The sequence below is a fragment of the Pteropus medius genome, unplaced genomic scaffold (genome assembly GCF_902729225.1).
Source record: "Pteropus medius unplaced genomic scaffold, Ma_sr-lr_union100, whole genome shotgun sequence".
NCBI lineage: Eukaryota > Metazoa > Chordata > Mammalia > Chiroptera > Pteropodidae > Pteropus > Pteropus medius.
Genome location: NW_024346062.1, coordinates 9,639,142 through 9,652,106, shown reverse-complemented (window position 1 = coordinate 9,652,106; position 12,965 = coordinate 9,639,142). Strand labels below are relative to the sequence as shown.

The window sequence follows — 12,965 nt, the reverse complement described above, 5'->3', positions numbered from 1 at the left end:
TATCTTTAATTACAATATTCAGAAGATTGAAACACAAAGAAAAAAGTCTATATTTCCTCAGTTTTATATAGATGTTACATAGATAATTTGCTCCATTTTATTCTTCAATACAAAATGCTTATCAAATCCTTAATACATTGGGTAAATTAATTAGCATGAATCTTTCATTAATTTCTAAAAAGAACGACAAAAAAAATAACTTTAAATCTAGAAAGGCTTTAACCAAGATCCTGTTTCCATCCCTCACCCAGCCTCACACTCAGAACATATGTCATTTCTCTATTAAAGTGAAGAGTTGTTTGTTTCCTGATGTTTGCTGTTCTTGTAAGGAGAGATCTTAATTTCAACACAGCTCAAATCAAGCAGACTATAAACAGCATTCCAAAAGCCAGTCTTGTCTAGAAAACTGGCTCATACCCCCTTGAAGCTAATAGCACTCCACCATCCCCAAGACCAATTGTGACACCCAAAAATGGCTGCAGACATTACCAAATATCCTGTAGAGGACAAAATTACCACCAATTGAGAACCACTGGTTTATAGCAACAAGCTTTCAAACGTGATCCAACCTTAGATCCTTCTAATCCAAGCAATTGATCTTTGTAAAATATAGATATGATCATACTATTCTGCTGCTTGAAATCCTTCAGTGACTCCCCATATTTCTCAGCCTGGCATTCAAGACCCTTCATTCATCTCTTCAGCTTCATTTCTCCACATACTCCCAACTTACACTCTCTAGTCCAGCCATATTGACTTACGTGGCCAAATATACTATTAGGCCACACTCTCATCACTTGCAAGCCTTCTCCATGTTTTTTCCTCTATCTGCAAGTCTCCACTCCATTTTTCATCTTGATCTTATTTGACTAACTCTTCAGATCTTATAAAATGTCTTCTTTGAGACATTTCCTTTGACATCCCTAAAATGGAGTTTGGTGCCCCTCTTACATGCTCCTATAGCATCTTGTACTATTACATCATAGAACTATTCACTGTATTATACCTGTCTCCATTCTCATCTGTCTCCCACTAGATCAAAGTCCTTGAGGGGAGCTATATCTAGATATTCTCCTTGCCTAGTATAATTCCAAGTATATACTCAGTGTACAATCACTAAAGGGTGAATGAAAAAGAATTTATTATTAGTCATAAGTATTATAGGGTAACTAAAACTTTGGATATGGATTCAATCAATCAGGGAGATTGCAGAGACAAAAAGAAGTCCAAGGGAAGAATTCTGAAGGATACTGACATTTAAAGATTAGAAGGAAGAACTCAAAAGAGACCATTAAAGGTACCAGTAGTGGGGGAAAAACAAGAAGTGTGTCAAAAAACAAGAGAAGCAACCATGTTTATCTATGTATTGGCACCCAGTACAATGCCTGTAATATAGCAGATGCCTATAATTACCTTAAATTGTTAATTTAAATAAAAGAAATATTTTGCGAGCAGTGTTAAATTGCAGAAAAGCCAAGTGAAACAAACACTAAAATTTACTAGTGAACTTGGCAATAATTTCAATAACATAGTTGGAAATCAGACTAAAAAGAGCCAAAGGAAAAAAAGAGCTAAAGGAGGGGAGGGGAGAAGTGAGCAATTGATGACAGCTAATGAGGTCTTCAAGAGATAGTACAAGAGTTGGAGAAGGAATGTAGGGAACATATTTTACAATGGGAGATGAACATGTTTTAATGCATGAATGAAAGAGATAAGTAGAAAAAGAGGCTGAAAATATGGAAAGGGAAATAATATGAGGATTATAGTCCCCAAAGAGGGAAGGACAAGTAGTCCCAAATAGGATGAAGGACATTTCTTCCACTGATAAAAAATGAGGAGGAGGGAAGACATTTAGTCTGCAAGCAGAGGACATAAAATTAAGGGAGTTTTCTCTTCGGGGCTTTATTTTCTGGAAGAAGGTGCTATTATCTGCTAAAAATGAAAAAAGGTACTCAAGGAGAGGGTTCAAAAAGAAAGAAGATCTAAAATACTTTCTATGGAGAGCTGAGTTGACAAGAGAAACAGAAAATCTGTTAGCCAGCAAAATGGGGCTAGTGTTTTTTTAGTGGCATCAGTTTTTGTGATTCTTCAGAAAAAGTCAAAAGGCAAGTCTGGAGAAGAAAAGGAGACAATGGAATTGTTCAAAGGTTGATTTGGTCTAGAGTATACGCTGGGAAACTGAGAGACAAGAGCAATGGCAAGAAAGAAGTTGAAGGGTAAGCAAGGGTCCAGGCTCCTTCGGGAAAGAAATTAAGAGAGGAACTAATAGAGTGGAAATAAAGGATCAGAGGGTCTGTCAGTCTCAATCATATCAAAGTGCAGGAATAAAAAGAGTAAATGATTTGGAAAGAAAGTTGGAGACAAATGTGATGTTTAGTTTAAAAATGTTTAGAATTAAAATTTATTTGTAAGAATAAACAAAGAATAATTAGGAAAATCCTAAAAAGGAAGGGTAACGTGCTAAAAATATTAACAAATAATCAGAAGCTTCTGTCCATTGGAAGAGCTTAGTGATGGTTCAGATACAGATCAATGGAACAAAGTCCAGAAATGCATCTAAGTAGATGCAGGAATCTAATAGTTGATAGAGGAGAATTTCAAATCTATGCAGAAAGCAAATTATTTAATAAATGAGGTTAGCAGCTGGCTAGCATCTTGGAAACAGATAAAAATTCCTTTATAGCAATATGAATTTCAAAAGAATCTAAATTTAATGCAAAATAATTAAAGCATATAACAAAGATTTCATAGTTGGAATGGTTTCTGGTAAAGAAAGATTCAGAGTGTGTTGTGAGAAGCTGAAATGGAGTGAAGACAAAGGGCACTGGAATGGAGAAGAAAATCTGTGTCAGGCTACTGCATGAGGTGTTTACAAAGTCCCAAAGAGGATGTGACCAACAGTTGCCCTACTCAAAAATATCTTGACTGACTCCAGCTTACTTTGAAATACACCATGTTTCTAAAAGCTGGAAATCTAAAACACTGAGTTTTGACCCACTCAGATGCCTGAGGTTGGATTATAAATGTTCTGTTAGTGTCACATGCCCTTTAGGATTGGAAACACGATGTGCTGCAGGAATTCCCCCTCAGACATACAGGACTAAGCCCTTTACTGCGACTTAAAATTTTATGTCCATAAACCTTAATTAATTTGATCAATTTCCTTAACTTATGGACTTCCACTAACAATGTTGCCTATCAGGTCAAATTTACTTCCTATAGTCAATTTGGCATCATTATAATTTCAGTGCTATAATAATTCTCTTGATACAAAAGAATTGACGTCAGTAATAATAATATGCCCCTGTTCCCATTAAATTGCTTTTTGTTTGTTTATTCATTTTAATCTATACCATATATCTGATTCCTTATTAGATAACTCTTAAGCTTGGTAACTTTGATACCCTTCCAAAATAGACCATTACCTCTTCTTGCTCTTCTTCATCATATTCCTCTTGTTCTGCAGCTTCATCTTCATCATCATCATCACCTTCTTTACTTTTCTCTTTGCTTCCTTCTTTCTCATCATTTTCCTCATCTGATTTCTCACCATCACCTTTCTTTTCCAATTCCTGGTATAAATAAGCTTCATTAACTTATATGGAAACCACTAGCCTTTGACCTCCCTGCTCAACCTATTACCTTATTCTAATCCTCCCTTACCAACACCTCCAGACCATCACATGGAAAATTGTGATGTTATCTCAAGAAAATTGTGAGTTAACTCAAGAAAGGAGGAAATCACTGTCCTACTATGACACCAGTATTTTCTTTGATTTTGTTACTTCATAATTTGGTCTCAGGTAATTCTAGAATATCAGCTCAAAAGCACAGTACATTAATTTTATGATTTCTATCCTATCTCCCTCTAAAATATTGAATTGACTCAGTTTATGGTGAAGAACTTTTAGAATGTTATTTTGTTTTCCTTCTAACATAAAGGAGAAAAGAGGATGCAATGGTACTACTTCAAAATGTCTATGTTTTAGTTTATAAGTGGAATTACTTTAAAAAATATCAATTCATATTGGGCTGGATTATCCTATTTGCAGATCATCCATGTCCTTATTTCTCCCTCTTTATTTACTTCCCATTTCCAGGAATTTTGCTTGTTAAGATATCTGGCAGGTTGAGAAAAAAATAAGATTAAAACTCAAATTACAGTCAACATTAGCACTTATTAACAACTCTATGAGAGGAAGCAAAGGAGGTGCAGAATTAGAAAAGCTTTGACTGCCTAATTCTACTGATCCACCCTGTTAAAATCACTATGCTATGCTACACAAATTTAACTTTAATACACCTTTATATTCCTATTACAACTACCAATAATCTTTTCCATTTGATAAAAAGTGATCTGTTTTCATTTCTGTCACCATTCATTTACTAAATTGTCCTATGCTTAATTTGTACAAGTGATAGAATTTCACAAGTTTTCTAGGAGGTGGGTACAGAAATAATTTCATATATTAATATTCATAATTAAGGCATGTGATCTTGTTAGCTAAGATGTGACTATCTTTAAATAGTAATCAAAACATTAATTCATAAATTTGCATATACTCCATCCTATTATATTTGCTTAAAACATGCTTTATATTTGGAGTGACTAGAATTTAGCTCTTCCTTTACTGGTTCTTAAATATGTATTTTTAAAAATTCCTTTAATTACAAATTTGAATTTAAGGTAATCAAGAGCAATAGAAAGACTACATCAGATAAACTCAGTTTTTAATGAAAATTAAAACTCCACCTTTCTTGTCACCTCACCCTACTCAGGCAGAACAAATAAAAACAAGACAATTATGTTCATACTGACCCTGAGTTACCTTTTTTGTTTTCTATTTTAATCAAACCATGTTTGGGCAGTTAAAAGGGAATTATAGTTCTATATTTACTTAATTCTGTGCAAGGTATACACTGTATCTAAAAATTCATGCCATTAGCTATTATTTCTCAATTAACAATAGAGTTATTTAAACCAGTTATGTAAACATATTTTTTAAATATAAAATCCATTCCATGGTACATAGGGACTAGGAGTCTTCATTTCCATTACTGCCACCTCAAATAAATAACCTCAAATTTATTTCTACCACATATACCTAAAACTCATAAAGTACTAAATAGGTTAACAAATAGCAGATTTATACAATTTAAAAAAATGATCTCAGAGCCACACACATTGTCTCATTACTTCATTCCCTTTGTGTTAAGCTACTCGTTCTGGTTCATCTCTTTAGTAGTCCCCATTTTCTCTTCTGTGAGATTTAATTATTTACTCCTACTACTTTACATTTATATTTAATTTAAAAATAATGTAAATAATATAATGAGAAAACACTTTAAAACAGTTAATTTATGGACAGGAAACAGTTCTTTTAGTTTAAATTCTTTTTGGCCAACCCATTACAGAGAGAGTCTTCTGTATGTCATGCAGAAATAGGAAGCTCAAATATTAGTATACTGCTGTCTGGTTATTCACACATTAATCATGAAGTTTGACTGTATGTTGCTCCCTCTCCATCCACATTAGTTTTATTACAATAAAACTTACAAGTGCTTTTGCTGAAGAAATGAACAGTAACAGTCATCTGGAAGCTAATTTTGCTCTATTAAAACTGCTAACTCATTGATTTCTAAATTTAATACTCCAGTTTTAAGAATATTTATACTGAAAAATGTGTTTAAATGTAGGAAATAAGGAAACACAATTTGTCCTGATGAGAAACTACAATTACAGGTCCAGATCAATCTTCCTTATAGCACATGTTATCTTAGCAACTTCATTCCAGGAAGCTTTAAGAAGAGTCAGAATCTGTGTTTAATCAATACAAATTGGCTAGGTCTGCAAGCCTATCCATCATTCCACCACAGTTAACCTTGACAGTTAACACTATATTTCAACCATCTAATTGGCTTTATTTTCAGCTCAAGTATTGGTAAAAGAATAAAATAGCAAAAATATGAGTTTCTCTTACCAGGTAACTGTCAACTTTGCCAAGCAATTAAGAGTTTTAAAGCCTTAACTTCTCATCTGTGAGTAAAGAATAATTTATACCCATCTCTCTTTGTTGTAATAAAGTCTTAAGGACAGAATGAATATAAATAGTTCATCAAAGAACCTGGTAAATAGTAAGTTCTCAATAAGTGTTAGCTGCTATCAATATCATCATCATCAATACATTGACAGTGGGAATAAATTGGTATACCCTCCACAGAGAGTGATATGTTAATATTTATATGTAAGACAATACATGTAACAACTGTCCCCATAAATCCACTTATAGAAATCTAACTTACACATATGAAAATTACATACTTAACATGAAGTCACTATAGCATTGCTTATAATAGTGAAACACTAGACAAGATATAATGTCCATCAGTAGGAGATTGATTAAATAAATTATAGTTCATTGTTATGGTGCAGCCAAAAACAAAAAAAAACGAAAAAAAAAACAAAGTAAATCTAACAGACATGGAACCATCTCCAAGATACTTTTAATAAAATGAAAATGCGAAAGAGTATATATGACCTTTCATCATTTAAAAAAAAAGAAAAACTGTATCTGCTATACATAAAATATTTCTGGAAGGATATATAAAAAACTGGTAATTCTGGTTGTCTAGGATGGGAATTGGGATAGTAGGGACCAGGATTGGATGGTAAATTTTCAATTAATTAACCTTTCAAATTTTATATCTTTCTGTTTTTGAAACATTAAAAATAGGAAGATACAAAAATGTTTCCTAAGATATAGTTTGCCCTCAACAGAATCTTCTATACTTAAGATGAGACAGAAAAAAAAATATTAAAAAAAGTACATATACAATAAGAGAAAAACTGAGAGGTTTTTAAAAGAAATACATTTTAAGTATATAACTCTTTTATGTTTCTTTCCCATGCATAATTCAAATGCAAGGGGAAACAGAGACAGTGGTAAAAGAAGCAGGTGATAAAAGGTGAGGTAAGTTAACAGGTGAGGGGTAGAAAAAGGGCAGGATGGAGCCCCCATATCTCCCAGCCAACAATGTTCAAACCTTTCCAGCTATCTGTGTGCTGGGCTTGGTTCTGCCAAATCCACGTTATTAAAAAGTGAAAGAAGGTGGAAAGGTTGAAGAAGGCAAAAGGAGGTATGACATATTTTCAGTTCATTCTTACAGTAAGAAGAAAAAAAACTTACCTCGATTTTTTTCAATACATCTTCAGTATTACTGAGTGAAGTATCTTTGCCAGTATCTTTTGTCTTTTTGGAGCTTGGGCCTGCTGAAGTAAAACCACTAATAACACATTTTTCTGTAACAGCAACTGTGTGTTGTATTTCTTTGCCTTTTAATATGCTCTCTAGAATAGTGATATGTCATACCAGGCAGTCACATCATTTGCAGACTGAATTAATTTTCTTAAAGAATGAACAAAATAAATCAGCACACCTCAACAATTTTCTATGAGAAGTAAATGATAATAACTTAATAAGATATTTTCTGAGAATGCAAACAAATATCTTTACACAAGTACTGAAAATCTGTACTGGCAATTAATTTCATTCAGGCCAAAATCGTTACCTCCAGTAGAATCACTATAGGACCAGTGAAAAGCTCTCACAAATGACTATCTGAACTGGCTTCTTGTTTACTAGTTAGTGTACTTCATTTTAACTAGGACCATTTTACTGAGTTTGGAAAATAAAAAAACAAGTGCAATATAAACATGTATTCGCCAATAGTTAAAGAGATAAGAAGTTATATTCAGTGCAACATAGCACTATATTTGGAATGAAGATTAAAATAGTTAAAATGACCATACCCAATATGTAAATCTGAAAACGCAAAGCAATATAAATAAAATGTTTTACAGACCTTGGGATAGCTTTTTAAGCCATATAAAAAATGTAGCATTTTGAGGTTATTTTGAAACTGAAGAGACTAGAAAATTATTTCACATGTAGATCATACCCTATCAGTCAGTTACCAAAGCATTATGATATGCTACAAAACTGTCTCATTATGATTTAAAAAAGTATTACAGTCTGTCCCCAAATCAAAACTAAATACATAGAAATTACTTAGTAACGAAAGGAAATATGGCTCAGAAAGATGTAATTGTGTTAAAGATTAACATTTAATCTGCAGAAAAATTTTTACATTGTAGTAGTTGACCCATAACTAATGGAATTATAATTTATAGTGTTATTCCAAATTGCCACATGGGCAGTCACCAAGCTCAGAACTCCCAAACACATATAGTAGTGAAGTTTTGCTCAAACAAAAGTAATGGTTAGATTTAATGATGGGTAACTTTCTCTGTTCCCCTTGAGGACAAAGACTGTTTAATTTGAAATGTAGTACATAAAACATAGTATCATAAATGAATACAATCTGAAAATATAATATTGATGCCAGATAACATTAACTAAGAATGTAATTTACTCATACCATTATCTTTTCTGAGTATCTTTTATCAAATTATTCTTCTCTAAGTACCTTTTATCAAATTATTTCATTTTTATAACACATAGGTCTATTAAATGGATATTTTAGAACGTGGTCAGGTAAATAAACTCATCAAAAATTACTAATCTCTTAAATAGGAAAGTAAGTTGCATATTCAAGTCCACTCAGCATCTTTTGCTATTTATCATTCTGGTTTTATACAATGCCTAATCCTTACATGTATAACTAGAGAAGAAGTATCAAATTACCAAAATTTGTTAAAAGACTGTTTTAAAACATTAACATGAATTATTTTTCCATCTTTGGTCAAATATGTGCATATGTTACAATTTTTGTTTCTTTCAACACCTGCCAGTAGGTGTTTCTTCAAGAAAAAATTTCAGCCTTTGGCCCTTTTGGTACTATTCATTTTCATATAAATCGATGGAGCCAATTTTAATAAAAAGGATAATAAAAGCTTATCAGGAATAAAACACAAAAATTATATAATATGCAATAAAAATATCAGCTCAGAATGGAAAAAGAAAAGTTTTATTGTTTTAGTTTTTAACAATCCTGGCACACTGGAAGCTTTTACTAATGATTACTATATACATGAAGTTCCAGGGATGAGCAGTCAGTGGGATGTATTTGAAAACATCAATTCTTCCAAATCAAATTCGTTTTTTTCAGCTCTTTAAAGTCAGCTACAAATTGAGATGCACTAGGACATGCACTAAGCCAAGGGTCTAAAAGATAACTGATAAACTATCATATCTCAACATATCCTGCACTCAGTCAAGCTACGTATTCTTGTATACTGGTGCTTTGAAATAAAATATACTTCCATTTTTATATACATGTCAAAACTTACCAAATTGTGTATTTCAAATATGTGCATTTTATTGTTTGTCAACTATATCTCAATAAAGCTGTTAAAAAGAAAAGGGAGATCTCTTTCAGAGGACAGAAGCAGAAAGAATACCTCCTAACTCATTCTATGAAGCCAGCATTACCCTAATACCAAAACCAAAGAAATATTAAAAGAAAGAAAACTAAAGACTGATATATCTCATGAATAGAGATATAAAAATCCTCAACAAAATATTTTCAAATCTTATTCAACATACAGAAAAAATTATATACCACGACCAAATGGGATTGATCCCAGACATGTAAGGCTGGTTCAACATTCCAAAATCAAATAATGTAATCCATCACATTAATAGGTTAAAAAAGAAAACTCACATGATCATGTCAATAGATGCAGAAAAAGCATTTGACAAAATCAAACTCTAACTAACAAGGACAGAGTGAACTTCCTCAACTTGATAAAGAATATCTACAAAAAAACCTACAGCTGCATCATACTAAATGGTGAAAAACCCAGTATCACACTTAATGGTGAAATATCTGACACTTTCCCACTAAGACCAGGAACAAGGCAAGAGAGTTCCCTCTCATCACTACTCTTCAACATTGTACTGCAAGTACTAACTAATGCAAGCAAATAAGAAAGGGATATAAAAGGTATACAGACTAAGAAGGAAGAAATAAAACTGTTGTTGTTCACAGATGACATGATCATCTCTGTAGAAAATTCTTAAAGAATCAGCCAAAAAACTCCTGGAACTAAGCAATTACAGCAAGGTTATAGGATACAAGGTTAACACACAAAAGTCAATCGCTTTCCTACATACCAACAATGAACAATTGGAATTTGAAATTAAAAACACTAATACCATTGACATTAGCTCTTCCATAAATGAAATACGTAGACAAAAATCTAACAAAATGTGTATATATCTATATGAGGAAAACAACAAAATTCTGATGAATGATATCAAAGAACTAAATCAATGAAGAGATATTCCAGGGGCATAGATAGATTCAGTATTGTCTGGATGTCAGTTCTTCCTAACTTGATCTAAAGATAAAATGCAGTAGTCTCAATCAAAATCTTAGTAAGTTATTTTATAGATATTGACAAACTGATTCTAATGTTTATATGGAGAGGCAAAAAGACCTAAAATAATCAACACAATATCAAAGGAAAAAAATAATGTTGGAAGACTGGCATCACCTGACTTTAAAATATGCTATAAAGATATAGTGATTAAGACAGTATGGTACAGGTGAAAGAATAAACACATACATCAATACTCTTACCATGCAAGCCAGCAATCATTCTCCTTGATATTTACTCAAAGGAGTTGAAAACTTATGTCCACACAAAATTGGATGTTTATAGTAGCTTTATTCATAATTTCCAAAACTCGGAAGCAACCAAGATGTCCTTCAGTAGATAAACTGTAGTACATCTAGACAATGGAATATTATTCAACACTAAAAAGAAATTATCAAGCCGTGAAAAGTCATGGAGGAAACCGAAATGCATATTACTAAGTGAAAAAAGTCAATCCGAAAGGCTACATACTGTATAATTCCAATTATTCTGAAAAAGGCAAAACTATGGAGTCAGCAAAAAGATCAGTGGTTTCCAGGGGTGGAGAGACGGGTAGGATAAATAGACAGAACACAGGATTTTTAGGACAGTGAAACTATTCTGTATGATACTATAATGGTGGATACATATCATTATACATTCATCCAAAGCCATAGAATGTACAACACTAAGACAGAACCTTATGGTAAACTATGGACTTCGAATGATTATGATGTATCAATGTAGGTTCACCGATTGTAACAAATGTACCACTCTGGTAGGAGATGCTGATAATGGGGGAGGCTATGCATGTGTGTAGGACAGGGAATACATGAGAAATCTGTACATTGCTCAATTTTGCTGTGAATCTAAAACTGCTCTAAAAAATAAAGTCTATTAAAAAAAAAACAGGGCCTGAAAAAATAAGAGGGGGTATGGGGGAACTGTCTTCTCTTAGTTATTAATCCCATTGTTCTTAACCTCTCTTGCCACTTCCCTTTTTCTCTCTTTATTCTTAGTAGCAAAATTCTCCAAAGACTCATCTATGCTAGCTGTCTCTATTTCCTAAACTCCCACTTGCTGTTTAACCCATTCCAATCTGGATACTACCTCAGCGAATCTTTTAAAAAAGTTCTCACTGAGGTCAGCAATGATCAACGCGGCAGAAATAAATTTACATTTTCCAATCTTTATCTTATGGACCTCTCAGCAGCACTATTTAAGCTCCTTTAACATTCTTGACCACCTTCTGAAATATTCTTCACGTCTGTATACTTTTGCTTCTGTAACTCTACCCTCTTGTTTCTCCCTCTCCTCTGTCTCTCTCTGCATCACCTTCCTTTGATGATTCAATTTCTTCTATCAGCCATTAAGTTTTGGTATTCCTCCAAGCTCAGGCTTAGGCTCTCATTTCTTCAAATTCTTTAACTTGACTCTATACCCATCTCATCCTTTCTCATAGTCTCCATCATATCTATTCTGAGGACTACCATCTTCATTTTGAGGTCCATCCCCATGTATCCAGCAACATATTAAAAAATGCTACCTGTATATTTTTTAAAAACCTTATATATCACTCATGAATTAAACTTACGATTTTCCCTCACCAACCTGGTTTTTCTCCGGTATCCCTCCTCCAACTTCATGTTAGTAAACTACCCATCCTTCCACCTGGAATCTAATTCCATCTCCTTGAAGAACTCTGTCCTAATCTCCCAATGAGGACAGCGTGTTTCTGTTTAATGTTTTCACTCCGTTTGATTATAAGCCCTACAGGGGCAAAGACTGTCTCCACTGTGCTCACTCATTCCTTTTAGCACAGTGTCTGGCAATATTTACTCAGGAGAATTATGAAAGCATAACACAATGGAAATTTTCACTTTGGTATGTAATGTACAACATAAAGTTCTATTCTACCAGTGTCCAAATTTTACCAGTTCTAAATGTTTTAGTTAAAAACATAAAATATTGCCATATAACCATTAAAACATTTCAAATATGCAAATAAAATTATCTACATAATTGAAAAGTCTTTCTTACCACATCAAAATTCCATAATTAAAGAAAAAGCTTTAACAAAATAATCAAAATGCCAAACATATTTTAAGAGAAAGCATTCAGAACATCTGAGTATAACTTCAGTTGACAATTCCATATTAGAATTTAAGCAATAACCTTTTCCTACCTGGATTATTCTATTAGTCAATGTACCTTTTTTGCATTTTTTCCTTGGCATCATCTCTCTTGGGAGTCTTCTCCAATCTGTGTGTACAAAAGAAGAAATATAAAAATTGCAGTTTCCTCTAGAAATTAGTGGCACTGAATATAACTATTTAAAGAACTTAGCAGTTGTTCAAGCAATGAAAATAAAATTTCTTAATATCTAACTATACAGATTTAGCCTGGGAATGAAAATATAACAATAATACTTTCTCCTATGAAGAAAAAGTATTCATTAAAATAGCTTTGAAATAGTGTTATAAAATTTCTACAACATTCTTTAACAGTTATACAGTATTTATATAATCAATTTTAAAGATAAATTTCATAACAAGAAAAATGTAGAAAAATATTTTTCTACATA

At 32.6% G+C, this 12,965-nt stretch overlaps 1 protein-coding gene across 7 annotated transcripts in view; it reads right to left on the bottom strand.

The window, feature by feature from the left end:
* The window catches only part of POLR3G (RNA polymerase III subunit G), a 32,620-nt gene that overhangs the window by 3,999 nt on the left and 15,656 nt on the right, over positions 1-12,965 (bottom strand). For 6 of the 7 annotated variants that reach the window (XM_039875046.1, XM_039875044.1, XM_039875047.1 and 3 more), the window contains exons 5-7: positions 12,593-12,643; positions 7,188-7,270; positions 3,426-3,572 (exon numbers count right to left, since the gene is read on the bottom strand). In XM_039875046.1, coding sequence (XP_039730980.1) covers positions 3,426-3,572; positions 7,188-7,270; positions 12,593-12,643 — 281 coding nt within the window. The remainder of the gene's footprint in view (positions 1-3,425; positions 3,573-7,187; positions 7,271-12,592; positions 12,644-12,965) is intronic. The other variant, XM_039875048.1, reaches the window with a different exon arrangement.